Raw genomic sequence first — 24321 nt, 5'->3', positions numbered from 1 at the left:
CACAAGTGAGTACAAGTAAAACAGGGGAAATATGAATAAGACTGGTGGATTGTATCAATATTTATGTCCTGGCTGGTAGTTTTACAAAATGTTACTACTGGGAAATCTGGGTAAAGGTTCCATAGGATCTTTCTGCATAATTTCTTTTCTTTTTTTTTTTTTTGAGTTGGAGTCTCACTCTGTCGCCCAGACTGGAGTGCGGTGGCCGCTCCCGGCCACTGCAGCCTTGACCTGCAGGGCTCCGGCGATCCTTCCGCCTCAGCCTTCCAAGTAACTGGAACTACAGGCGCGCACTACCACGGCTGGCTAATTTTTTGATTTATTATAGAGATGAGGTCTCGCTGCCCAGGCAAGTCTCGAACCCGTGGGCTCAGGCAATCCACTCACCTCAGCCTCCCAAAGGCGCGGGATTACAGGCTGAGCCACCGAGCCCGGCTTGCATAATTTCTTAAAACTGCACATAATCTTTCCTGTTGCCTGTGGAGACTCTGCTGAAATGAATCAGGACTCGAGCTCTAGGATGAGACAGAAAATGAAAGCATGTTGTTTGCCAGGACACTGTGGGTTTGTGTAACAAGTTGATGTGGAACACTGGAATTTCATTCTATTCTGTTCTTCTGGTTTTGTTTTGTTTTCTTCTTTTGTAAAGGCAACTAGTCCCAGGAAGGATCCTTCAGTTACATAAAATTTTGTTTTATGAAATTTCATGGCTCCATTCGTATTTTTGTCTTGTTCTTCCAATTGGTGTATACAACTTTCAAAGCTCCTGTGTTTGGAAGGCTGGAAGGGCCCAGACTTTGAAATAGTGTCTTGGTTTCACTGTTTTTGTTTTGGGGTTTTTGTTTGTTTGTTTGTTTTCTGTTTGTTTGTTAACTAAAACTATATAAAGCTTGTGTATTAAACAGAATACATTTCTAAATTAAAAAAAAAACTGCACATATATACACAATCATCTCAATAAAAATTTCAAAATTAAGATCGGTGGCTCATGCCTGTAACCCCACACTTTGGGAGGCTGAGGGAGGGAAGGATTGCTTGAGCCCAGGAGTTCAAGACCAGCCTGGGCAACACAGTAAGACTCTGTCTCTATTTGTTATTCAAAATTCTTTATTTAACTTTTCAATTAAGAAAAAAATAACTCCTCGACCATTGGAGCCTACAGTATCATGGAAGTTAAGGTTGGTTTCGTGGTGGTTGCAGAGCAAAAGCCAAGACTACCCTGGTAGGTCTGACCCCTCTGGGGTAGTCCATGCTCTTACAACAGAGATTCCCTCCTTGAATCCATGTTGGTGACTGAATGGAGTCCAGACTCAGGAAAGGGGACAAGTAGTACAAGGGTGTGAACTCTAGCTTCCCTGAACCCATGATGCGGGTACTTGGGAATTACCCAGCCTGCCTGTAGTTCTTTTCTTATTCTTTCCTTTTTTTTTTTTTTTAAATCAGGATCTCATTTTGTCACCCAGGCTGCAATGCAGTGGCACAGTCACGGCTCACCACAACCTCCACCTCCTAGGCTCAGGTGATCTTTCTGCCTCAGCCTCCTGAGTATCTGAAATGCAAGCACATGCCACTAATCCCAGCTAATTTTTTGTAGAAAGGGGTTCTTGCTTTGTTGACCAGGCTTGTCTCAAACTCCTGGCCTCAAGTAATCCTCCTGCCTCGGCCTCTCAAAGTGCTGGGATTACAGGCATGAACCAGGGCACCCAACCGCCTTTGGTCCTTTGACAAATGCACTGAACTAAAAAGATGAGACTCAGGTGCCCAGGGGGCTCCCAGTAATTGTGTGACGCTGCACTTGGCTTGACCCAACTTTCTTCTTCCCATCACCACCTGGCTTAGGAGCCATCACCTCTTTCACTCTGTCCCAAATGCCTGTTCTATCCTGGCAGCTTGTACAACTTGGAGATCCTCCTTTCCCTATGGACATGGGCATGGCCCACTGCAGTGGTTCTCAGCACAGACAAAAAAATCCTCATGCTCCCTGGCCCTAGGACTCAATCCCAGATTCTAGCCCTTTGGCCATGGCCAAACAGGCCGATGTCCAGCACCTTAACCCCTCCTGCACAGAAAGAGTTCCATATCAGTTGGTTAGTCCCAATGATTGTACCACAAGGCAACTTGCTGGCCATCGAGCCCTGAAATTCTGTTTCATTGCCTTAGAAGAACCTCAGAGGAAGAAACCACATACAAATAAAGCAAGGTCTGCGTAGACTTGAGAGTTTTTATTATTTTCTATTAAGCCATGCCTTGCATGAAATGACCACAAAGCAACATGCCTCCCAAGTCACATAACTTACTAATCGGGCATGGCTGAGGAAACAAAAACTCCCAGATGTACAATGGACTCCATTGGAAAGGAGGAAGGGAGGGAGGGAAGGAGAAAGAGAAAGAGGAAAGGGCAAATATTTGTCCGTCTCTTCTCTAATATGTTAGTGGTTCACTCTCAAAACAATGATCTTGTGAGGTAATACAATTTCTGATTCATGTTCAAGGTCTTTAATTAAGGAAAGGCGCCTTCTTAGAAGTCCTAGATCCAATCCATCAATATCTGACTTTCAAACCATGTTTTTACAGCCAAAATAAAATGGAAAGAAAAGAACTGACGAGCCCTCCCTCCATGCCCTTGTCAAAGCACTCACAGATAGAAAGAGTGCAGAATGAAAGGAAGTCCCCCCTGCTCCCACCCAGAGACAGGTACCCAGCCTGGAGTCTTGTGGGATCCCACGGGATGGGCTCTGCTTCCTGGGCACAAGCCTCGACAGCGTCAGGTCTGTGGGGCCACGCCGTCTGAATCTCTATCCCGTGGCTTCTGGGAAGGGGCCTGCTTCCTTGCGTCCCAGTCTGCGCCCGGGATGAATATCCCATGGAGATCCAGGTGCATGTCCACGTCGACAAAGGCACGAGCCACTTCCGTGAAACTTTTGGCATCCAGAATAAGCAGAAAAGGCTGCTTCTGGGGATCGGTAGAGATAACAGTTGATAGGATGACTCCTTAGGGGAAACAAAAGAGGCACTTTGTAAAAGTGCAGCCTTGAACTTCCTCCCATCGGGGATTCATTTCTCGGTCATATCTCTTGGAGCTTCTGTATCTCACCAAATAGGAGGGAAGTGAATGTGGCACTCTGGGAAAGACTTGGGAACTAGGTATCAGAAGACCTGGTTCCAGCCCTGGCTGGGCCAGGCCTTCCACCTCTCTGAACCTCAGTCTCTTCATCTGTAAAGTGGAAATAATCCTACCTCCCTTCATAGGGTTGCTGAGAGGCTCTCCTGCATGGTGGATTAGGAATGCACTCTATACATTATTGCAGGCATGGAAGAATGGCTATTATCCTACTATTTAAAAACTCCAATTACAGGCAATCAGCTTCAGGGACACACTTGGGCTAATATGCATCACTCAGCTAAACACAGACTCCTGGCACTCAAATGGTGGTTGAATGAGCAATTCACCTCTTGCACATGTGGCAACCCTGGTAGCCTCAGCTTTCCCCTCCATAAAATGGAAATTATCTCTGTACTCACTCTCAAAGGAGAGAGGGTTAAAGGAAATAACGCATTAACTTCTTGCAAAGACTCGCAATTCTTCCCAGGGCTCCCGGGTGCAGAGTGGCTGAGCACAGATGGCCCTAGATTCCCCAATCCTACTTCTGTGTGTCCTGGGTGTGTGATCTTGGGCAAGTTATCTCACTCTCTGAGCCTCTCATCGGTGAGGTGAAGACAATGTTGCTTCCTGCCCACAGAGGGCACATACAGGAAGCCCTTGTCCAGCTGAGTAGGAGACTGGCCTCAGCAGGAGGCAATGCCCACCGTCCCCCACCGCAGAGACAACAGTGACACGGGGTCCGCGACCTGGCATGCCATGCTGTGATCAGTATGAAGACAAGGCCTGGGTGGAAACCACTCCCTTCTCCCCTGAGGGAAGAAGCTGGCAGGCTCAGCGGGCAGCCTGCCCTCCCTGCAGGTGTGGGCAGCCCCATCACCGGCTTGGCTGGGTGGCGTCCCCACCCATGGTTCTAGCTCCCCTTCTTGGCACCCAGGGCTGTGGGCAGGGCATTTCTGAGAATCAAGGAGGGAAAGGGCCATTCGGTCACATGGAAACCTGGAAAAGAGAGGCTGGAAAAGAGAGGTGGGCCACAAACGCTCATTTCCAGGTGCTCGGGACACATTTACACACTTGCAGGGAATTAGACATCTGGATCCAGCCATTGCATTTTAAAACCCACTTTCTACTTCTGAGAGAGTTTAGTGTCTCTCCATGGGAAGAACATGGGCTTTTTGGAGCAAAGAATGTAGCCATGTCCAAAGAAAGGGCTGAACTTTCATCCTCAGCACCTGGGAGATCCCCTCTAAGTCCTTGGAATCTCCTGCCTTTACTTACCTGGGAACCTTGGGTCACACCAGATAGCCTATAATAATGGGATTTATTATTTTATTTTTATAGACAGGGTCTTGCTCTGTCACCCAGGCTGGAGTGCAGTGGTACGATCATAGCTCACTGCAGCCTTGAACTCCTGGGCTCAAGCAATCCTCCCACCTCAGCCTCCCAAGTAGCTGGGACTACAGGCACATACCACCACATGTGACTAATTTTTTATTTTTTGTGGAGATGGTTGGGTCTCACTATGCTGACCAGGGCAGTCTCAAACTCCTGGCATCAAGTGATCCTCCTGCCTCAGCCTCCCAAAGTGCTGGGATTATAGGCATGGGCCAGTCTATCTGATCTGTGATAGGATTTACAGTTGGGCCTCAGGCCACATGGTATAAGATTGCCATCCCACAGGGCTGAAGACCAATAAAGGTCAGATATACAAGCAGTCAATCATGCTTGCATGTCCAAGCCCCAGTAAAAACTCTGGATACTAAGGCTCAGGGGAGCTTCCTGGCTGGCAATCTTCAGGATGTATTGTCATCCATCGTTGTCAGAAGAAGTTAGCACCATCCACACCGCCACTGGAAAGGACACTTGGAAGTTCATGCCTGCGCTCTCCAAGACCCTGTCCTGTACACCTCTTCCCTTCACTGACTGTGATCTGTGCCCTTTCACTGCAATAAACTATAAAGGTGACTAGAAGAAATTTCTAGTCTTCTGTGAGTTGTTCTAATGAATTATGGAACCCAAAGGTGGGCTTGGGGACCTTCAAACTTTGCAGAAGTCGGGGCGTTGCCCAGGCTGGTCTCCAACTCCTGAGCTCAAGTGATCCTCCCATCTTGGCCTCCCAAAGTGCTAGCATTACAGGCGTGAGTCACTGTGCCCGGCTTACAGTGGGATTGATGGTAGAGCCTTGGGTCACGGGGCATAAGATTGGCCTCCAGAGGGATTGAAGACTAAAGGGGTGGGCGGGGGATACTGAAGACTAAGAATTCACACTTGGGGACTCTGTAATCCTGCAGTTTTGACCCAAACAGACCAAGACTTCTAAATGTGGCTCTACCAACTTTGTGACCCCGGGGGGTCAACTGCCCCCAAACGACGTCTCTATTTAGTGGGGGAGGGGTCACCTCCTCAGAGTCTTACCATCATCCTCATCCTTGGCCCCTGGCGTGGGCACGAACAGAGGTTCCGCCGGCCAGCAGTTCTCCTCTCCCCATCTGATGGATGACTTTGTGAGAATGTCGTACTTTATAATCTGCACATTCAAAGAGGAGAAACATAGGAAGGGCTTGTTGGAGAGCGTGCTAGTCCCTGCAGATACAAAGGCATCAGGGTCCACATAGAGAGATTAGGCCCATACATGTCGATTTCAGACATCCCTCCACGGCATCTACCTCTGAGTAGCACAACCACAGAAATGAAAGAAACTAACACTCCTCCTTCAACTTGAACCAGAGGTTCTCTGACCACATAGCTGACACTGTACAATAAATTATTTTTTAAATTAAAATCCCAGGCAAGGCAGGGTGGCTCATACTTGCAATCCCAGGGCTTTGGGAGGCTGAGGCGAGAGGATCGCTAGAGGCTAGGAGTTCAAAACCAGCCTGGATAACATAGTGAGACCTCATCTCTACAAATAATAATAATAATAATAAAATTTAGCTGGTCATGGTGGCATGCACCTGTAGTACCAGCTACTCAGGAGGCTGAGGTGGAAGGATCATTTGAGCCCAGCAGTTGGAGACTGCAGTGAGCTGTGATTGTGCCACTGTACTCCAGGCTGGGCAACAGAGTGAGAAACTGACTCAGAAGAATTAAAAAATTAAAATCCCAAATGTCTCTGCTATTTGGCACTGTGTTGCAATTTTTTTGTGTTAAATAACAAATATATTCCATGCAAATATTTAAAGTATAATACAATCTCACTGCTGCTTTACAAGTGCAAGTCCCTGGACCTCCCTTAATATCTCATAGGCCTATTTCCCTTTCAGGTATGGAATTAGTGGGGAGGGTCTTGGGATGGGGGTGGCAGGGGCCTTAATTTTTGGCTTTGTACATTTCTGCACTGTTCGGATTAACTTTTTTTTTCCATTTTATTGTGAAACAATGAAAATGTTAGGGAAGAGTGATGTCTACACAGCACTTAGTACAGTACCTGGGAGTGTTCAACAAATAGTAGCTTTAAAAAAAAACAGCCTGGGTGCAATGGTTTACACCTGTAATCCTAGCAGAGGCGGGAGGCAGAGGCAGGAGAATTGTTTGAGCTCAGAAGTTCAAGACCAGCCTGGGCAACATAGCAAGACCTCATCTCTACAAAAAATTAGCCGAGCATGATGGTGCATGCCTATAGTCTCAGCTACTTTAGAGGCTGAGGCAGAAGGATTGCCTCAACCCAGGACGTCAAGGCTGCAGTGAACAATGATCTCACCACTGCACTTCAACCTGGGCAACAGAGTGAGACTCTGACTCAAATCACACACACACAAATACACACACACACACACACACACACACACACACACACACACACACACACGTCTTCCAAGTTTCAGTTCAAGAGAGTGAGCTCCTTGAGGATGGGGACTGGAATCCTCTGCTGGTTCCTTATCCTCAGTGACTGCCACATTAAAGCACACTGTGCTCAATAAACATGTACTGAATAAAGAAATCAATGAATAGACTCCAACCATGACCTTGGACCTGAACCCGTAGGTGTAACCATCTCTTGGATGGGTCATTATTACTTCAAATTATTTTGTCCCAGACTGGGTGCCCTGCTGACCATCTCTTTTCTGATCAAGGTCACTTGTCTCAAAACCTCAGAATTCAGCTCTGCAGACAGATACGATGACACCGAAAGGGACAGTACCTTGGTTGGGACTGGACTCCACTCAACCTCTGCGGCAAAGATGTATCGGTATGGCTTCCCATTGTGAGCATAATTGATCCGTGGAAGCTCTAAGCCTGGGGGGAAACGAGACAGCTCATGAAACCCCAACTTGGGGGCAGGAGGGAGGGACTGGGAGCAGCCACCCTTCAGGCCACACTGGCCATCCTTTCCACAGACACAGTTCCCAAGCCAAGATCCCCGGGTATGATTTAGACCCTAGATTGGATCAGAAGTGGTGAGAGGCACAGAGCAGGGGGGAGGTGGGGAAGAGGAAAGGAGGAAACTTCTGATAATTACCACAGCTCTATTAGAAGGTTCAGGAGCAAGGTACCACAAGACCCAGGTTTTTAACTGTATAAACACCTTTACTTGGCCAAGACAGAAATCAAAGAGAATTGCAGGATTAAAATCAGAGGTTGTTGTGATTTTTTAAGAGCTCTTTTTAGTAACTGCTGATTGTGTGTGTGCACATATGTGCATGCCTGTGCACGTGTGTATGAAGAGAAACTTTGGAAACTGTGGAGAACAGTTAAATAAATCTTGTGAATTCCATAATAACATTACATAAAAACAATATTTGCAAAGGGTTTTAATAACATGGGCTAGTGCCCACACCATAAAGTTGAGTATAAAAGGCCTGTTATAGAATGATTTTGTTTCCCCTACGTTACAAATGAAGAGAAAAATTTAGAAGCGTTTGCTGGGTTTCCAACTACCTGAGAGTTAACGTTTTCTATCGTAGAGTCTAAGTATCTCATTATGTGAAATTTTCACATATTACTTTCATAATTAAGAGAAGTTTAAAAATTTTTTCTATATAAATATATATGTACAGTCGCCCATTGTGTCAAATTGAATTTCTTTCTTATTTATTTATTTATCTTTAGTTGGCGTCTCACTCTGTTGCCCAGACTGGAGTGCAGTGGCATGATCACAGATCCCCACAGCCTTGACCTCCTGGGCTCAGGTGATCCTTCCATGTCATGCTCCTGAGTAGCTGGGACCACAGGTGTGTTACTCAGGGCTAATTTAAAAAAAAAAATTTTTATAGAGATGAGGTCTTGACAAGTGGTCCAGGCTAGTCTTGAACTCTTGGACTCAAGCCATCCTCCCTCCTCTAGCCTCCCAAAGTGCTGGGATGAACATCACTGTGCCTGGCTTCATTCTACACTTTTAAATATTGAACATAGGCCTTTGTGAGTGCAGACACATGATCCCGCCTCATGGGTTTATATCTTGGGTCACAGTTCTCGGTCAGGAAGATGATGCCCCTTTGGGATGCAGGCAATGTCTGGGGATATTTTTGGTTGCTCCAATTCAAGGTAAGAGATGCTCTGGCATCTAGCAGGTTGAGGCTAGGGATATCGCTAAACAGCCCACAATGCACAGGCCGGCCCCAGATGGTGACAGGTGACGACAATGTGTTCCCTGTTCTAGCGGGTTTAGCATTCTATGTGTGGCTCAACATGTCTCGGGCCCAGTTTTCTCCTCTATAACATGGGCTGATAATACCTATTTTGCAAGGTATTGTGACCATTCAGAGGTAGATAGACGTGCCTGTTCAATAAGCCAGTGTTGAATAAGTCACAGCATTTGCAGACGCTGTCTGGGCCAATGACCACACAGTGCTTTCCTCTGAGGTGACTGAAGACATATGAAAGGGGACTGTCCCCAAATGCTTTCCACTAGGACATCCCAAGAGCCTTTCCTCCATGCACTGGAAGAGGCTTTACATAAAGAGGCCCCAGGGGTCTCCAGGAAAACCCACCCTTTCCCTAAACACAGAGAGAGAGAAAGAGGGTATGCATTTTACCTTCAAAGAGCAATTCTGGCTGGCAGTAGATTTGGTCATCTTTTTCCTTCAGGGCTGTCGCTGTAGTAGATGCCACTTTGATTAAATTTGAGCCCACTTCCGCATTCTGAAAAGAATTCGTTTTCAAAAAAATAAAAAATAAAGATGTATAATCCTGAGCAAACGTTGGCTTCACCACATACCTTTTAAAAGTGCTTGAACGTATGTCATCGTGTCTTAGTGTCACATGAACCATAGGAAGCAGCTATTTTATTGTTGTTATTCCTTGTCTCAGCTTAAAAAAAATGAGGATTGGCAATTTGAAGTGACCCCCCCCAAGGTCACATGGCTGGCAGGCAGTGTGACCAGCACCCCTAAGCCTGGGACTCCTTACCCTTACCCTGGGGCCTGCCTTATCCCTCACAGGGAAAATTAATGCGCTTCTAAGAGTAAGTTCTCACTTTTAAGATGCTGAATGACTCACCCCTAAAAGGCTGCCTCAGCCATTAAAAGGATGTTCCTAGCATATACAATCACACAAGAAATGCTTATGACAGAACACTGAGTGAAAAAAGCATCAGAGCACCTTGCATACACAATCTGAGCTTCACCACATATAAAAAGAGACTGACTGGCCAGGTTGCAGTGACTCACACCTATAATCCCAGCACTTTGGGAAGCCCAGATGGCATAATCGCTTGAGCCCAGGAGTTCGAGATCAACCTGGATAACAAAGCAAGACTTTGTCTCTACAAAAAATTGAAAATTAAAAAAATTAACTGGCTGTGTGATGCATGCCTGTATTCCCAGCTACTCAGGAGCCTGAGGCAAAAGGATTGCCTGAGCCCAGGGAGTTGAGGCTGCAATGAGTCATAATCATGCCACTATACTCTAGCCTGGGTGACAGAGTGAAACACTGACTCAAAAAGAGAGAGAGAGAGGTTGAGAGAAATATAATCAATATTAACCATGCAGATAGTGGGAGGGTTGCGAGGGAGGACTTTAATTTCTTTTTCTGTAATTCGATATATTTTCAGTATTTTCTCCTATGAAAATTAATCACTTTAGAAATGACAACAGACATGCAACAGATTTGGGAGAAAAACAACTTTCAAGAACATTCCTTGATCTCAAGTTACTATCAGATTTTGCTCTGTTAATACCTTACTGTCACCATTGCAAGCTGGGAGAGGGATTTGACATGATTAAGTATCTATTGAGTCACTACTGTTTCCTGTTTCCCCCACATACTCACCATCGGACTTTGAACAAGTTACTTAGCTTCTCTGCAACTCAGTTCCTTATGTATATAATGAGGATAATAATAGTAGATGTATATGTGCAGTTTTTAAGAGATAGGTCTTGCTCTATCTCCCAGACTGGAGTGCAGCAGCGTGATCATAGCTCATGGCCTCGAACACCTGGGCTCAAAAAATCTTCCCACCTTGGCCTCCCGAATAGCTGGGACTACAGGCACATGCCACCACACCTGGCTAATTTCTTAATTTTTTTTAAAGAGACAGGCTCTTACTATGTTCCTCATGTTGGTCTCAAACTCCTGGCTTCAGGTGATTCTCTCGCCGTGGCTTCCCAAAGTGCTGGGATTCCAGGTGTGAGCCACCATGTCTAGACCTGTTGTGCAGTTTGAAGGAAATCATCTGCACAAATGATTCACAAGAATGCCTGGTTAACAGTAAGTGCTAGATAAATGTTAGATGCTTCTGTGGATGATGACATTGTTATTATTACATTACTATTATTGTTACCATACCATTACTCATTATTATTGCTGCTGCTACCACTAGGGGTGAGATCAGGTTAGGCACTGGAAGTCATTGAAGAACAATAATGACTTCTCATTTAACCTACTCTACTTTCCAAGTTTTCCAAAAAGGCATTTAAAGTTAAAAACGTAAGTTACATACAGTTGTAATTATCTCCTTTGCAGGGATCAGATTCTGCTCAGTGTCTGACACACAGTCAGTGCCCAGGCAGTGACTGCTGAAAGAATGCACGAGTCAATAAGCTTTTCTCTCAGCTGTCAAGGGACAAAACACATACTTCACAGGGCAGCTATAAGAATTAAATGAGATGAAGTGCATGAACAAAGAAGCCCCATGCCTGGCATAGCGGTGGTGTCTTATGAACAGAAACTCTGACCAGGCATGGTGGCTCATGTCTGTAATACTAGCACTTTGGGAGGTTGAGGCAAGAGGATCACCTGAGCCCAAGGGTTCAAGACCAGTCTGGGCAACATAGCAAGACGCTGTCTCTAAAAAAAATTAGCTTAGCTGGGTGTGGTGATGTGCACCTGTAGACCCAGCTACTTGGGAGACTGAGGCAGGAGGATTGCCTGAGCCCAGGGGCTCTCACTGCCTTTACCTGTACAGCTCTACAAGCGGGTGGGAGGCTCTACTTGGTGCCCTGCTAAACACGTGACAGCAAGAGGCCCCTGGGCTTGTCCCAGCCTCGATTCTTAGGGAGTTGGTCTGCAGAGCCGTCTTGTAACCCCAGCCTGAAACTGGTCAGACTGGTTGAGGGATGAACGGCAAATTTTTCCACACACAGCAATCACGAAGGAACGTGATCGGCTGCTTTCTGCAGCCAACACGCTCAGCTCTGTGGAGCCACTGCTCTCCAGCCACAATTGGGCGAGATCCCGAAGGCCTGCTTCAAAATCCCCAACCCTGAGGGGACTCCCATGGGAAGCGGTCATCTCAGAAAGCCACTGTCAGCATGAGATCCAACTCAGGTCTTTCCACGGGAGCCTGAGCAGATCCCTGCACCTCCCTCAAGCTGCCTCCTCATCTGTGAAATCGGGGTGGCGATTCCTAACTTGTGCAGCGGTGGCTTCTACCTACATATGAATATTATGTTAGGATTAAATTAAATAATGGTTGTGAAAACTCCTAGTCCTGGGCCAGACGCATTGAATAACACAGAACCAGACAGGCGTGCGTTCAGATGCCAGCACCAATCCCATGGGTGATTCTGCGATCCTGGGCAAGTGACTTTCTCTCTCATCTGTAGACATGGGGACCGTAAATAACTCAGAACATCACGATGTGGATTAGCAAAGAGTTGGACAGTTCCTAAGATGTGCAGGACCTAGGAGGAGGGTACAAGGAGATGCCCACTAGCCCTGTGTCTAAATATATCAAGCAAATTAAGGAAATGCCAACTCTCTTCCCCCTTGACACCCACCCTCAGGATGCTGGGGGGTTGGGCTGTCCAAAACAGCATCTGTGAGCCCTAGGTGGCTAGTTAAATCTAGTTTTATTTTTAAATACTTTTTTATTTAAACTTGTGAATATATAAATGCCAGGCCTTTCTTGGAGTTAGTTAGTAGCTACTGTGTTGGACAGACAGAATGTTCCAGAATGCACCATGCTGGTCTGGAATTGAGAATTCCAGGCATTCTGAGCTAGAATAAGGTAGTCTCTGGTCCCTGGCTCAGTCCCTAGCTGCCTAGATGCCCCGGTCAGCACAGCCAAGCCAACAACCAGCCTTGGCCACCTCTTGGGCATAGTCTGCCCTTAGGAGGACACAGGTAGGCCCTGGAAGCAGGCTTGGGCCCTTCAGGGAATTCTGAGATCCCAGGTGTCCGGGGCATTTTGGGGTGGGGAGGGGCGACCCTCCTCTGGGTTGGCAGGACCCTTTGGCCTGTGAACTCTTCACCCTGTGGAGAAAGAAAGGCCTGGTCAGGACTCTTCAAAGTGCCAAGCCCAGTGCAGGCCTCCCTGTTGGGTCTAATGGTAGAAAAGGCATTTAGCACAGGGCCTGACACACAGTGAGCTCTCCATAAATGACGGCTCATCTGTCATTGTGTTGTCATCTGTGCATTTAGAGACAAAAGCCAAACCTTCAAATCCAGTAGTTGAAGCCGCCCCTTCTGGGTCCAAAGTGCTTCCTCCTGTGATTGTCCCTTAGGCATGGAGGGCAAACATACAAGGCTGTGCATAGTGCCCTTGAGAACCAGGGCAGGGCAGCTGTCCCCACTGTCCGTACATGCCCACGCCCCTCCCCGCCCCTCCTCTGCGCTGTCCTGCACAAATAGGCCAAGGTTGCCAAGAGGCCTGGCCGGTACCTCCTCCCTTTGACCTCAGCAGGCCCCAAAGCAAGAAAATTGGCCAGTCAGGATGTCCTGGGATTTTTTTTTTTTTTTTCCTGAGTCAGGGTCTCACTCTGTCACCTAAGCTAGAGTGCAATGGCATGCTCACTGCAGCCACAAACTCCTGGGCTCAAGATACCTCAGCCTTCCAGATAGCTGGGACTACAGGTGCACACTACCATGCCCAGCTAATTTTTAAATTTTTGGTAGAGACAAGGTCTCGCTATGTTACCCAAGCTGGTCTTGAACTCCTAGGCGCAAGCAATCCTCCTGCCTCAGCCTCCCAAAGTGTTGAGATTACAGGTGTGAGCCACCACACCCAGCTAGAATGTCCTGGACTTCTAAATATAATTCACTGTTTCCTGTTCTATGTGGAAATCACTTTTCATTCAGAACGTGTTCCAAATGCTAAAGGAAGACCTTGTGACCTGTAAGAGACCTTGCTTCACATTTTTCATTCATTCTTCATTCATTCATTCACTTCAAATATTTACGTGCTTAACAAGCACCCTCAGCGCAGGGAATGAATTGTGGATGAGACAAAGAGAGTTCCTGCCCTCTCGGAGCTCACACTTCAACGGGAACAGGAAAACTGAACAATTTCGTTCTTCTCAAGTTCAGTGCTGGGCCAAGTGCTACTAGGCGCCATTAGAGTGTGTAGACGCTTGTGAGCCGGGAATGGTGCTAAGCCCGAAAGGACCAGCAGGAATCTGCTAACCTCAGCGGTTCTCTCTCACGGCTGTACATCAGAATTCCCTGGGGGGCGGGGGACGCTCTGAGCTGAGGTCCCACCCCTGGAGCTTCTGACTTCACTGGTCTGGGCTGCAGCCAGCCTGGGCACGGTCTCAAAGCTCCCCAGGGGATTCCAGTGTGCAGGGGGGAGGTGTCAGGAAGCAGACAGAACTGCAGGCAGAGGGGGACAGCAACATCTGCAAAGGCTCCAGACCCAAAGGTGGTCGCTTCTCGAGGAAGCCTTTGGGTCAGACGGAGCCAGGGGTGCTGGATCCAGGCACGTAAGCCTGTTTCGCCTGTCTCACTTTCTGATTTCAATGTGCAGGTGGGGCAACTTGAAAGTAAAGTAAGAAGACAACTTAATAGCAATTAAAGACCTCAATAAAGAGCAATTATAAGCGTGGCCAGAGCTGCCCATCCTGGGGCTTGCTCCTCTGTGCTAGTTTCAAAGTCGCAGATAGCTCGCACAACAGCTTTTAAAAACATACATGCTAACCTTCTGAGCTTGGTTCTAAGGAAGCACATCATTTCTCCAGGGTGATAAAAAGGTTTTAAAGTCTCCCAGGGTGTGAGCAGTGGGAGGGAGGGTGTTTCTCTCTGTGTCTCCTCTTCGGGCTGAAGTCAGCCTTGTGATCTGCCACCTGCGTACTTTGTGACACTCCTCTGGTCCTCCTGGAACCAGAAGACAATCCCAGGCGTTGTGCCGTGGTGTTTTCAGGAGCCAGGGGTGCAGAAGCCTGTGGCTCGTGTGCTGATTTTGCAGGACATGGTTGTTCATTCAACAGCCCAAATCATGTGGGGAAATAGTCGGTGCTGTTTTCTCTTCTAATCTTTCTGACTGGGCCAAGGAGAGAGGCTCGGTGAGGTGCCACAATGTCTTGAACACCTGATACTTTAAAAACTTTCTTTTTTCACAAAGAGGCCAGATCTTGGCAAGCCACAGGCTCTGGCTGGGACCCTAGACATTTGCTTTATTTCCACTGTTTCATTCTCGTGCTTGTCTTCTGTGTGCAAAAGGCAAGGCCGTAGTGATATGCGTCCTTTAGAGTTAACTAAAGAGACTGTTGATTGAAACAAAGGACTTTAAGACGTTAAATAGAAGCTAGGTGCTGTGGCTGATTCTGTAATCCTAGCACTTTGGGAGACTGAGGTGAGAGGATTGCCTGAACCCAGGGGTTCGAGACCAGCCTGAGAAACTTGCCGAGGCCTCATCTCTGCAGTAAATAAAAAAATTAGCCAGGCATGGTGGCATGCACCTATAGTCCCAGCTGTTTGGGATGTTGAAGCAGAAGGATCACCTGAGCCCAGGAAGTTGAGGTTGCGGTAGCTGTGGTTGTGCCACTGCACTTTAGCCTGGGCAATAGAGTGATACCCTGACTCAAAAATTTTTTAAAATAAACTAATATAAACAGACAAACATTAAATAGAGGTGATATAAAATATGGTGAAAACAGACATACAAGTGTGGCTACAATGAGGAAACGTTGGAGAGAGGGAGAGGACCCCAACTCTACAGTCAGACAAGCCTGGGTTCAAATGTCAGCACCCTGCTCACTGGGGTGGGGGGCATGGTCAAACTCCTGCAGTAAGGAACCTAGCCGTGAGGGTCAGCGTGACCCATCTAAGGTTCTTGCCAGGAGTTAGGCCTTTTGAGGGGAACGGCAGAGCTATGACCCTGCAGCAGTTACAAAGAAGGGTCTGTGGACAGACTGGGGCAGGTTTCAGTCTTGACTCTGCCACTCTGAGCTGTGTGACCTTGGGCATGTTTCTTAACCTCTCTGAGTCTCACTTCCTCCATCTATGAAATGAGGCTAACACTGGGTGTGGTGGCTCACTCCTCTAATCCCAGCACTTTGGGAGGCCAAGGTGAGAGGATTGCCTGAGCCTACAGGTTTGAGACCAGCCTGGGCAACTTGGTGAGGCCTCATCTCTACAATAAGTCAAAAAATTAGCCAGGTGTGGTGGCGCGTGCCCGTAGTTCCAGTTACTTGTAAGGCTGAGGCGGAAGGATCGCCTGAGCCCAGCAGGTGGAGGTTGCGGTGGCCGTGAGCGTGCCACTGTACCCCAGTCTAGGCGACAGAGTGAGACTCCAACTCAAAAAAAAAAAAGAGGCTAACGTGGGGACCTTTTTCCCACAGGTTGTTTTGATCATTAAGTGAGGTAAGGAAAATAAAGTACCCGGCACATGGCCTGCATTCGGTAAATGTGAGCCATCAGCGTTTAATGGAATTGATTCTGGTTTCATTTACATTAATTAAGTCATGAAGTCAGAGAGTTCTGGAGCCAGAAGCCTCTGAGGCGCCCAAAGTCAAGTCCAGAGCCTTGGCTACATTATACTCATCGAGGACAACATCTGGTCCAGTGTTCGTACTTAGAATAAGAACAGAATTTTTCAACATCAGGGAATCGTGTAGGTAATGGGTGTTGACTCCGTGCCATGGACTATTAAGAAAGTGTTTAAAACGAGGTTTCAAAGGCTATCTAATGGCACGGAGAGATGTTTAGATGTACAAACGGGTGAAAAAAGCGGTGTGCAAAAGAATACGTACTCACTCAGCCATAAAAAGAAGAGGATTCCCGATACGGACTTGAAAGCATTGTGTAAGCACAGGAAGTCAGACACAAAAAATCACAGACTGTACGATTCTGTTTATATCCACTATCTGATAGGAGCAAACACACAGGGACAGAACAGAGGTGAGTGGCTGCCAAGAACAGAGGGAGGGGGACTAGAAGGAGATGGCTAAGAGGTGCAGGGATTCCTTTTGGGGTGATAAAAATGTTCTAAAATTGATTATGATGATGGCTGCACAGCTGTGCAACTATACCAAAGACTGCTGGAAGGAACATCTTTTTTCTTGATTTTAGATTTGGGGGTACAGGTAAGTTTGTTATGTTAGTGCATGATGGTGAGGTTTGGGCCTCCACTGAACAATCAAACAGTGAATATGGCACCCAATAGGTAGATTTTCAACCCTTGCTTCCCCCTCTTTTAGGAGTCCTTAGTGTCTACTGTTCCTATTTTTATGTGTGTGTACCCCATGTTTAGTTTCTGCTTACAAGTGAGACCATGAACACTTTAAGTGGGTAAATTGTATGGTATGTCAATTGCATCTCAATAAAGCTGTCAAAAATTATGTACAGTATGATTAAAATTAAGATATATATGATATATGGGGGGCCAGGCACAGGGCTCACACCTGTAAACCTTAGTACTTTAGGAGGCTGAGGCAAGAGGATTGCTTGAATCCAGGAATTTGAGACCTGCCTGGGAAATACAGAACTCATCTCTACAAAAAATGGGGGTGGGTGGGCATACCTCATCAACAAGGGTATCTGCATAATGAACATTTGTATACCTAACCCTGAATTGTATTCCACATCTTTAAAATTAAAAATTAAAAAAAAAAATTAGCCAGGTGAGGTGGTGCACACCTGTAGTCCCAGTTACTCAGCAGGCCGAGGTAGAAGGATTGCCTGAGCTCAGGAGGTTGAGGTTACAGTGATGGTGCCATTGCATTCTAGACTGGTGACAGAATGAGGACCCAACTAAAAAAAAAAAAAAAAAAAAGATATATATATGAGAGAGAGAGAGACAGACAGACAGAGAGAGATAGAGACTGGGAGACAAGATAAACATACCTTGGGTGGTGGGTTTATGGGTTTTTTTTTTCCTTTTTCCTTCTCTATATTTTCTTTTTTTTTTTTTTGAGTTGGAGTCTCACTCTGTCGCCCAGACTGGAGTGCAGTGGCCGCTCCCGGCCACCGCAGCCTCGACCTGCTGGGCTCCGGCGATCCTTCCGCCTCAGCCTTCCAAGTAGCCGGAACTACAGGCATGTGCTATCACGCCCAGCTGATTTTTTGATTTATTGTAGAGATGAGGTCTCTCAGCCCAGGCGGGTCTCGAACCCGCGGGCTCAGGCAATCTATTCACCTCAGCCTCCCAAAGGCGCGGGATTACAGGCTGAGCCACCGAGCCCGGCCTTCTCTATATTTTCTAAAGTTTCTACTAAGAGTAGTACTTTTGGAAAAAAAATAATGAAAATCTTTCTCTTTTTTCTTTAAGAACAGTTTGTGTGAGAGTTCAATGTCAATCTAATAAGTACCAAAGGAACTTGCTACCTGGGCTCACATCTCTCTGGCAATAAAACCGAACTTCCTGGGAGCCTTTACCTTGTCCACGTGGAGGGGCACGGCAAACCTCCTGAGGGTAGGGAAGGAGGTGAGCCTGGAGTGTTCGTTGAAGTTCTGGTTCAGGTTGGCCAGGTAGAAGAGCTGGTAGAGGCTGTTGTCCTCGTAGGCGACCACGTCAAACAGGATGCAGCCATCCTCTTCGTAGGCGTTGACGTGGTGGAAGACCACCATGGGGTCTGTGTAAAACTTCATCTGCACAGGCTTTCTGGTCCTCTGGTCGATGATGTGGATGTACGTCTGAAAGAGGGAGCACCCCTGCGGTCAGCTCCCCCACTGACCGCCGGCACTGTGGCATCTGGGGACTGGACAAAACCCAGCCCCACCAGGCGCTAGCTTGTGGCTGTGGCATGGCCCCTCCCCATCCCAAGTCCTGTGCCCGCACCACAGTGCTAGACAGACAAAAATGCCCAGTACACGGGAGCCATTTATTGTTGGATTTCTGTGAGCATGTCTTGAAGACGGAGAGGAGGGAACCTTTGCTGCCAGGGTCTTTGCAGTCACCAGGACAACAATGTTTGGGGAGACTCCCTAGGGTGCACAGTCCCTGGCTCCATCATCTATGGCTCTGGGTGAGTGATAACATGCCAGCTTCCTGGCCATGACTGACTTGGGGAGAGCAGGCCAGGTGCCAGGCTCCATCCAAGACTGGAGCTATGACATCCTAACCCATCCCCGTCCTCCTGGGTCCCCCTCCTGGCCTCTACTGCAAAGCCTGCTTCCCGTTTGCCAAGTGGCACTTGTCACAGCAGCCTCACCCATCTCAGAGGGTGCAGTGGGGTGACCTGGTTCTAGCTAACAAGCCCATGAGGGAGTGCCAGCTCATTAGGCCTCTCTGGGTGCCACAAGGCCAGCATCACTCTGGGTGACAATTAGCCGTATCTGCAGCTGAGTTGCCCAATGCCAAGAGGGCGGGGCATTTTTCTTTCTCTCTGTAGCTCTGGCCTAAACACCCTGCTCTGGAGGGGAGGGAGGACATGTCCAGGCTGCTCTCTCACCACATCCTCTGATCTAGCTTCCCTCTTTCTCCCCTTCCCCAGATTCAAGTTCGGATGTTGAGGGAATACAGAAGAGGAAGACTTTGTGGCCAGGGGCGGTGGCTCATGCCTGTAATCCCAGCACTTTGGGAAGCCGAGGCATTCAAGACCAGCCTTGGCAACACAGTGAGACCTCGTCTCTATGAAAAAATGTTTAAAGAATTAGCTGGGCATGGTGGCACGCACCTGTAGTCTCAGCTACTCAGGAGGCTGAGGCAGAAGGATCACCTGAGCCCAGGAGGCTGCAGTCAGCCATGATCGTGCCACTGCACTCCAGCCTGGGTGACAGAGTGAGACACCAACTCAAAGAACAAAAACAGAAACAAGGAGAAAGCTCTCACAGCATGGTAGACGGGGTCATGATGGGGAGGTGAAGATGGAGTGATCATTTTAGGCCTTTTCTCCCTTGACCCCAATCGCTGGGTCAGCCACATGGACTTTTCAGGAAGTCTCGTTGCAAAGCCTTTCCCAGGGCTTTCTGCCCCACCACTGTGGGCTCTCACTGGTCTCATGTAGGACTCTCTGAGGACCAGGGATGCCCCAGGGACTGTAGTTTGGAGGTTTAGAGGATCCCAAAAGCCCTGCCCATGGGAAGCCCCCTGGACATGTTTGGGGAAATGCTGCAGGGCAAAGTCAGTTTCTGCTGGCTTCCTGGTGGGCTGCTATTTACCCATTCCATCAATATCCAGCCAGGGCCTCCTGCTACATGTTAGGCACCCACTTCTTCGGGAACCAGAGAGGCAAAACAACGCTTTCACAGTTTCATGAAGCCTATATGCTGGTGGAGGAGAAGCCAACAATACATGTTAAATCTGTAGTCTGTCAAGGATGATGAGTGTGCCTGAGAAACAGAGGCAAGGTCGGGGATGGAGAAAGCCCGAGGCGGGGGTCTACTCTAGACAGGTTCATCAAGGAGGGTTTTCAAGATCGGGGGCATTGAGCTGAGACTAGACTAGTTGAGAGAGGAAGCCATTAGGGGAGAGCATCACTCCAGGTGAGGGGACAGAACATGCAAAGGCCCGGGGGCAGGAGCACGTTTGGCCAGCTTGAGATCCGAAGATCCAGGAGGAGGCGTGGAGTGAGCAGGGGCAAGTGGCTAGGATGAAGGCACGCGGGGCTGAGGCTGGCCGACAAAGCTTTTGGATTTTATTCTGAGGAAGATGGGAAACCTCGAGAAGGTTCTGAGGAGAGAGGACCTCACCTCCCCCTTGCCCATATGTTCCCTTAACCACCTTACCCTCTGCCCTGAGGAGAGAGGATTGGCTTTAAGGAGAGCGGCCAGCCACACATGGGACAAACATTTGCATGTGCACATGAAAGTGCTTGCAAAGACATAGAAAGAGGAATAAAGCCAGGAGTGGTGGCTCATGCCTGTAACCTCAGTGCTTTGGGAGGCTGAGACAAGAGGATCGCCTGAGCCCAGGTTCGAGACCAGTCTGGGTAACTTGGCAAGACCTCGTCTCTACAATAAATCGAAAAGTAGCCGGCTGTGGGGAAACACGCATGTGGTTCCAGCTTCTTGGGAGGCTGAGGCGGAAGGATTGTCTGAGCCCAGCAGGTCAAGGCTGCGGTAGCCATGAGCGTGCCACTGCACTCCAGCCTGGGAGAGAGTGAGACCCCGACTCAAAAAAAAGAAGAAAGAAAGAAGAGAAGGTGTTAATGGATAGAGGGGTGGTTCCCTCAGACAGGGGAATGGACAGTAGGGGAGGGGGGAGGGGAGAGAAGGTGGGTAGGGAGGTGACTTTACATGGGGCTTTCTATACTTGTATATTACTTGAATAGATAACACTGAGAATGACTTGACATTTTTCAAAAGTAACAACAACAAATAAATAATAGTAAATACATATATATTCATACATACATGCACACACGTGCACATATACAATGGGGGACCCCCAAAAAACCAGAATTATCTTTTGAAGGGCAGGCCCCTTGTAGCACAGGTTTCCTCTGCTAGGTGTTTTAGCAGCTCATTGGCATCAGTGTATCAGCCAGCATTGTTGGGAGAGGCTGCATTCAGCTTCAGTGATTTTCTTTTTTTTTTGGAGTTTCTTTCAACATACTGGTCATTTCATGACGGGTGATTTGCGAGTGTACCTGTCCACAGCATGCTGAGTGTTGAACAGTTTTTGACCAAAAAAATGGCATGGCTCCTGTGCCCCACCCTCCCTATTCACCCCATCTTGCCCCAACTTTTTGTTGTTTCCCTGGATGAGAAAAGTCCTCAAAGGGAGATGTTTTGCTGATGTAGAAGAGGTGAAACAAAAATGGCAGAAGTACTCAAAGGCATCAGAATAGACAAGTTCAAAAATCGTTTTGAGCAAAAAGCATCTCGATAGGCGTATTGCATCCAATGGAGAGTACTTTGAAAGGGACTGAAGTTTATATATCATTTTTATAAATAGATTCCAGTTTTTTGGGGTCCTCCATTGCACTTGTATACACATATAGGCATGCATGCATAAACAGACAATACTTTGAGCACTCAGGTGTACCTGAACTGCAGGAGAGGTTTCTATTGAACCATCTGGCAGGACACTCTGTCGTTTCAATGTCTAAGTAACCTCTGGCACCTTCCCACCCCCACTATCACATGGTGGTGGCAGACATGCTGAAGGGGCCTTGTCAACAAGGCAGAGGCTGTGAGGACTTCAGCGTCCAGTCAGGATTGAGGATTCTGGGAGTGTGGGGGACTGCACTGGCTGTCCAAGGTGACATCTTCTTCCCAGGGCAGTCTGTGTCCAAGAACTCATTGACACAGGGGTATCAAGGCCTCATCTAGCTTCAGAACTCTCTGGAAGGTTGGCAGATGTCCCTGGGGAGACTGCACGGTGGCTCCCTCCCCAATCCATGCTGACTCCTTCCCTGAAGCCTCCTGCATGCCGACTTCTCTCTCAGAGCCTGCCCCCCCGCCCCCGCTAAACCAGATGTCCAGCCAGAGCTCACCTTGTCCTCCCCATGGAAGGCCAGGCAGGAGGCCCAGTTCACTCCCCTGATGTACGCGGTGGCCATCTTGAGAATATCCAACCTGAAGGGCTGCTCGAGAAAGATGACGTAGTTCTTGGTGATGCCGAAGCTGTGGTAGTAGCTCGGGGAAAGGAGGGAGTGGGACGGGATGGAGCAGTACACCTCTGTGCGCTTCAAGGGACTTGTCCCCTTCTTCCTGGCATCTGAAGAAGAACAAGCCTTGGAACCGGGCAGGACCCGGCAGCCCCCGACAGCCCCACTGTCACCTACATACTGACATCACGGCTGAGAAGAACCTTGAAGGAGGAGTCGACCAGTCGACCCGATAGAGAGGCTGCTGCAGGGGTGAGGCCAAGACCTTCCCTCTCAGGCCCACCTCCCTGCCAAGCTCTGTGGAGAGGGAGGCCTCAGGCCAAGGGGTCTTGACTACAGCCTGAGGCCCCCTCCTGCCTCCACCTTCTTTTGCAAATAAGACTTTATTTGGAACTTCAATGGCAGAGTTGAGCCACGGTGACAGTGACCACATGGTCCTCAGAGCCTTAAATATGTTCCCTTTGGACCACTTACAGCAAAAATGTGTGGACCCCTGCCCAAACTTTAATGTGCGTAGGAGTCATACGGAGATTTTGATAAAATGTGGAGTTAGACTCTGTGCCGAGGTAAGGGCTGGCCGGAGAGTCTGCATTTCTATCAACTTCTGGGCAATGGGCAACTTTCCCAGGCTAAAGCTCTGGTTATTTTGCTAGGAACCATCACTTGAAATGTATTTCGTGGGGTTTCCAGGAATTTCTCTTAGCAGTACCCTATAACACCTGGGAATGGGACTAAGTGTCTATGGGGACGCGGGGCTTTTATATATATTGTGATGATCAAGCCAGGCTGTATCATGCCCATTTCATAGATGGGAAATTGAGGCTCGGTAGAATGGGCTATCACTATGGTCAGAGTCACAGGGTTAAGCCAAGAAAACACAGTCTTCTTAGCCTTTGACTTCTTCTTCTGCTATTAGTCTCCTTAGCCTTGACTACTTCTTCCATTATTACTCTGTGACACTTGCAGAGTAAAGGTGGGATGGAGAAGAAACTAACGCAGCTGTCCAAGGACTTCACCTGGCACCCAAACATGGCAGGTGCTCAGGACACGTTCAGATTTCTTATTCCTCTGCAAGGATGAGTCACGCAGTGGCCAAAAGGCCTCCCCACCCAAGCCCAAGGGCTGGCCTATAATGAGTGATGTGCAAACCTCCCCACCTCTCCTGTGGCCACCTGTGCATGCTGTAACCAGCTGGCTGGTGGGAGGGCTGGCTGGTGAACTGAAACAAAAAGCACCCTGCCCCGGGAGGCATGAGACAGGGCCTAAGTCCCAGTGCAGTCACCAGTGTGGAATGGGTTCTCGGGGGGGAAGGGCACCGCTGGCATGATGGTGGTGGCCCCGGTAAGCTGTGTGCCTGGGGCATATCACTTGCTCCCTGGGTCTCGCAGACCTCTGTAATACAAAGTGGCAGACTCAAATGCCTAGACCATCCCTGGTTCTGATGTTCCAGGATTTGGAGCTTGATCCTGTACCCTTTTATTGGCTTAGTTTATGGAAGTTCTACTCAGCAAGGGCGCTCATTGTTCCATCCGCCCTCTGAGGCTCGCTTCCCCTGGCAGATCCTAAAAATGTGATCATGGGGTTCTACAAGACAGTGGGGGGAGGGGGCCAGCAGAGATCATAGATAGAAGCTTGTCAGGTTAAGCACCCTCTTACTCCCACAGTCTCTTGAATCTGGTGCAGCTGCCTTGGAGGCCTGGTCTCCTGGGTGTGGCTCCCAGGAGGGCCCCGGACAAACACAGGCTAGAAGGCTCCTCCTCCTCACCCTCAGGAACACGCAATCACAGTCAGCCTGGGCTTTGCTCCAGGATCCCAGCCCTAAATGGAGAAGGTCCAGAAGGCCTGGAGAACAGGGTGGGGTTCTGGAGTGGATCCCAGCAGGGCTGAGCTCCCTGAACAACCCTGGAAGCCTGGCTGCAGGGACAGGGGATGAAAGGTGGCACAACCCTGCCATACAAAGGTTTGCCAGGAGGCTGAAAAGAGGAGTGTACATGTGAATGGGTGGATAGGTGGGTGGGTAGATGGATAGATGGATGGATGGATGGATGGGTGAATAGATAGATGGATGGATGGATAGATAGGTAGGTGGATGGGTGGGTGGATGGGTGGATGGGTGGGGGATGGTTGGATGTG

The 24321-nt window shown here is 48.3% G+C and overlaps 1 protein-coding gene across 1 annotated transcript in view; it reads right to left on the bottom strand.

Annotated features, from left to right (window-relative positions):
- Positions 1 to 2764: 2764 nt before the first annotated feature.
- The window catches only part of BCO1 (beta-carotene oxygenase 1), a 40894-nt gene continuing 19337 nt past the window's right edge, over positions 2765 to 24321 (bottom strand). The window contains 6 exon segments of the mRNA XM_008064978.2: positions 2765 to 2991; positions 5516 to 5627; positions 7242 to 7336; positions 9076 to 9181; positions 18071 to 18328; positions 22075 to 22298. Coding sequence (XP_008063169.1) covers positions 2765 to 2991; positions 5516 to 5627; positions 7242 to 7336; positions 9076 to 9181; positions 18071 to 18328; positions 22075 to 22298 — 1022 coding nt within the window.

The sequence above is a fragment of the Carlito syrichta genome, unplaced genomic scaffold, assembly GCF_000164805.1.
Source record: "Carlito syrichta isolate Samal-C Ts95f unplaced genomic scaffold, Tarsius_syrichta-2.0.1 Scaffold308119, whole genome shotgun sequence".
Classification (NCBI taxonomy): Eukaryota; Metazoa; Chordata; class Mammalia; order Primates; family Tarsiidae; genus Carlito; species Carlito syrichta.
Note: the sequence above shows the minus strand (reverse complement) of the source record. Positions and strands in the feature narration are given on the sequence as shown.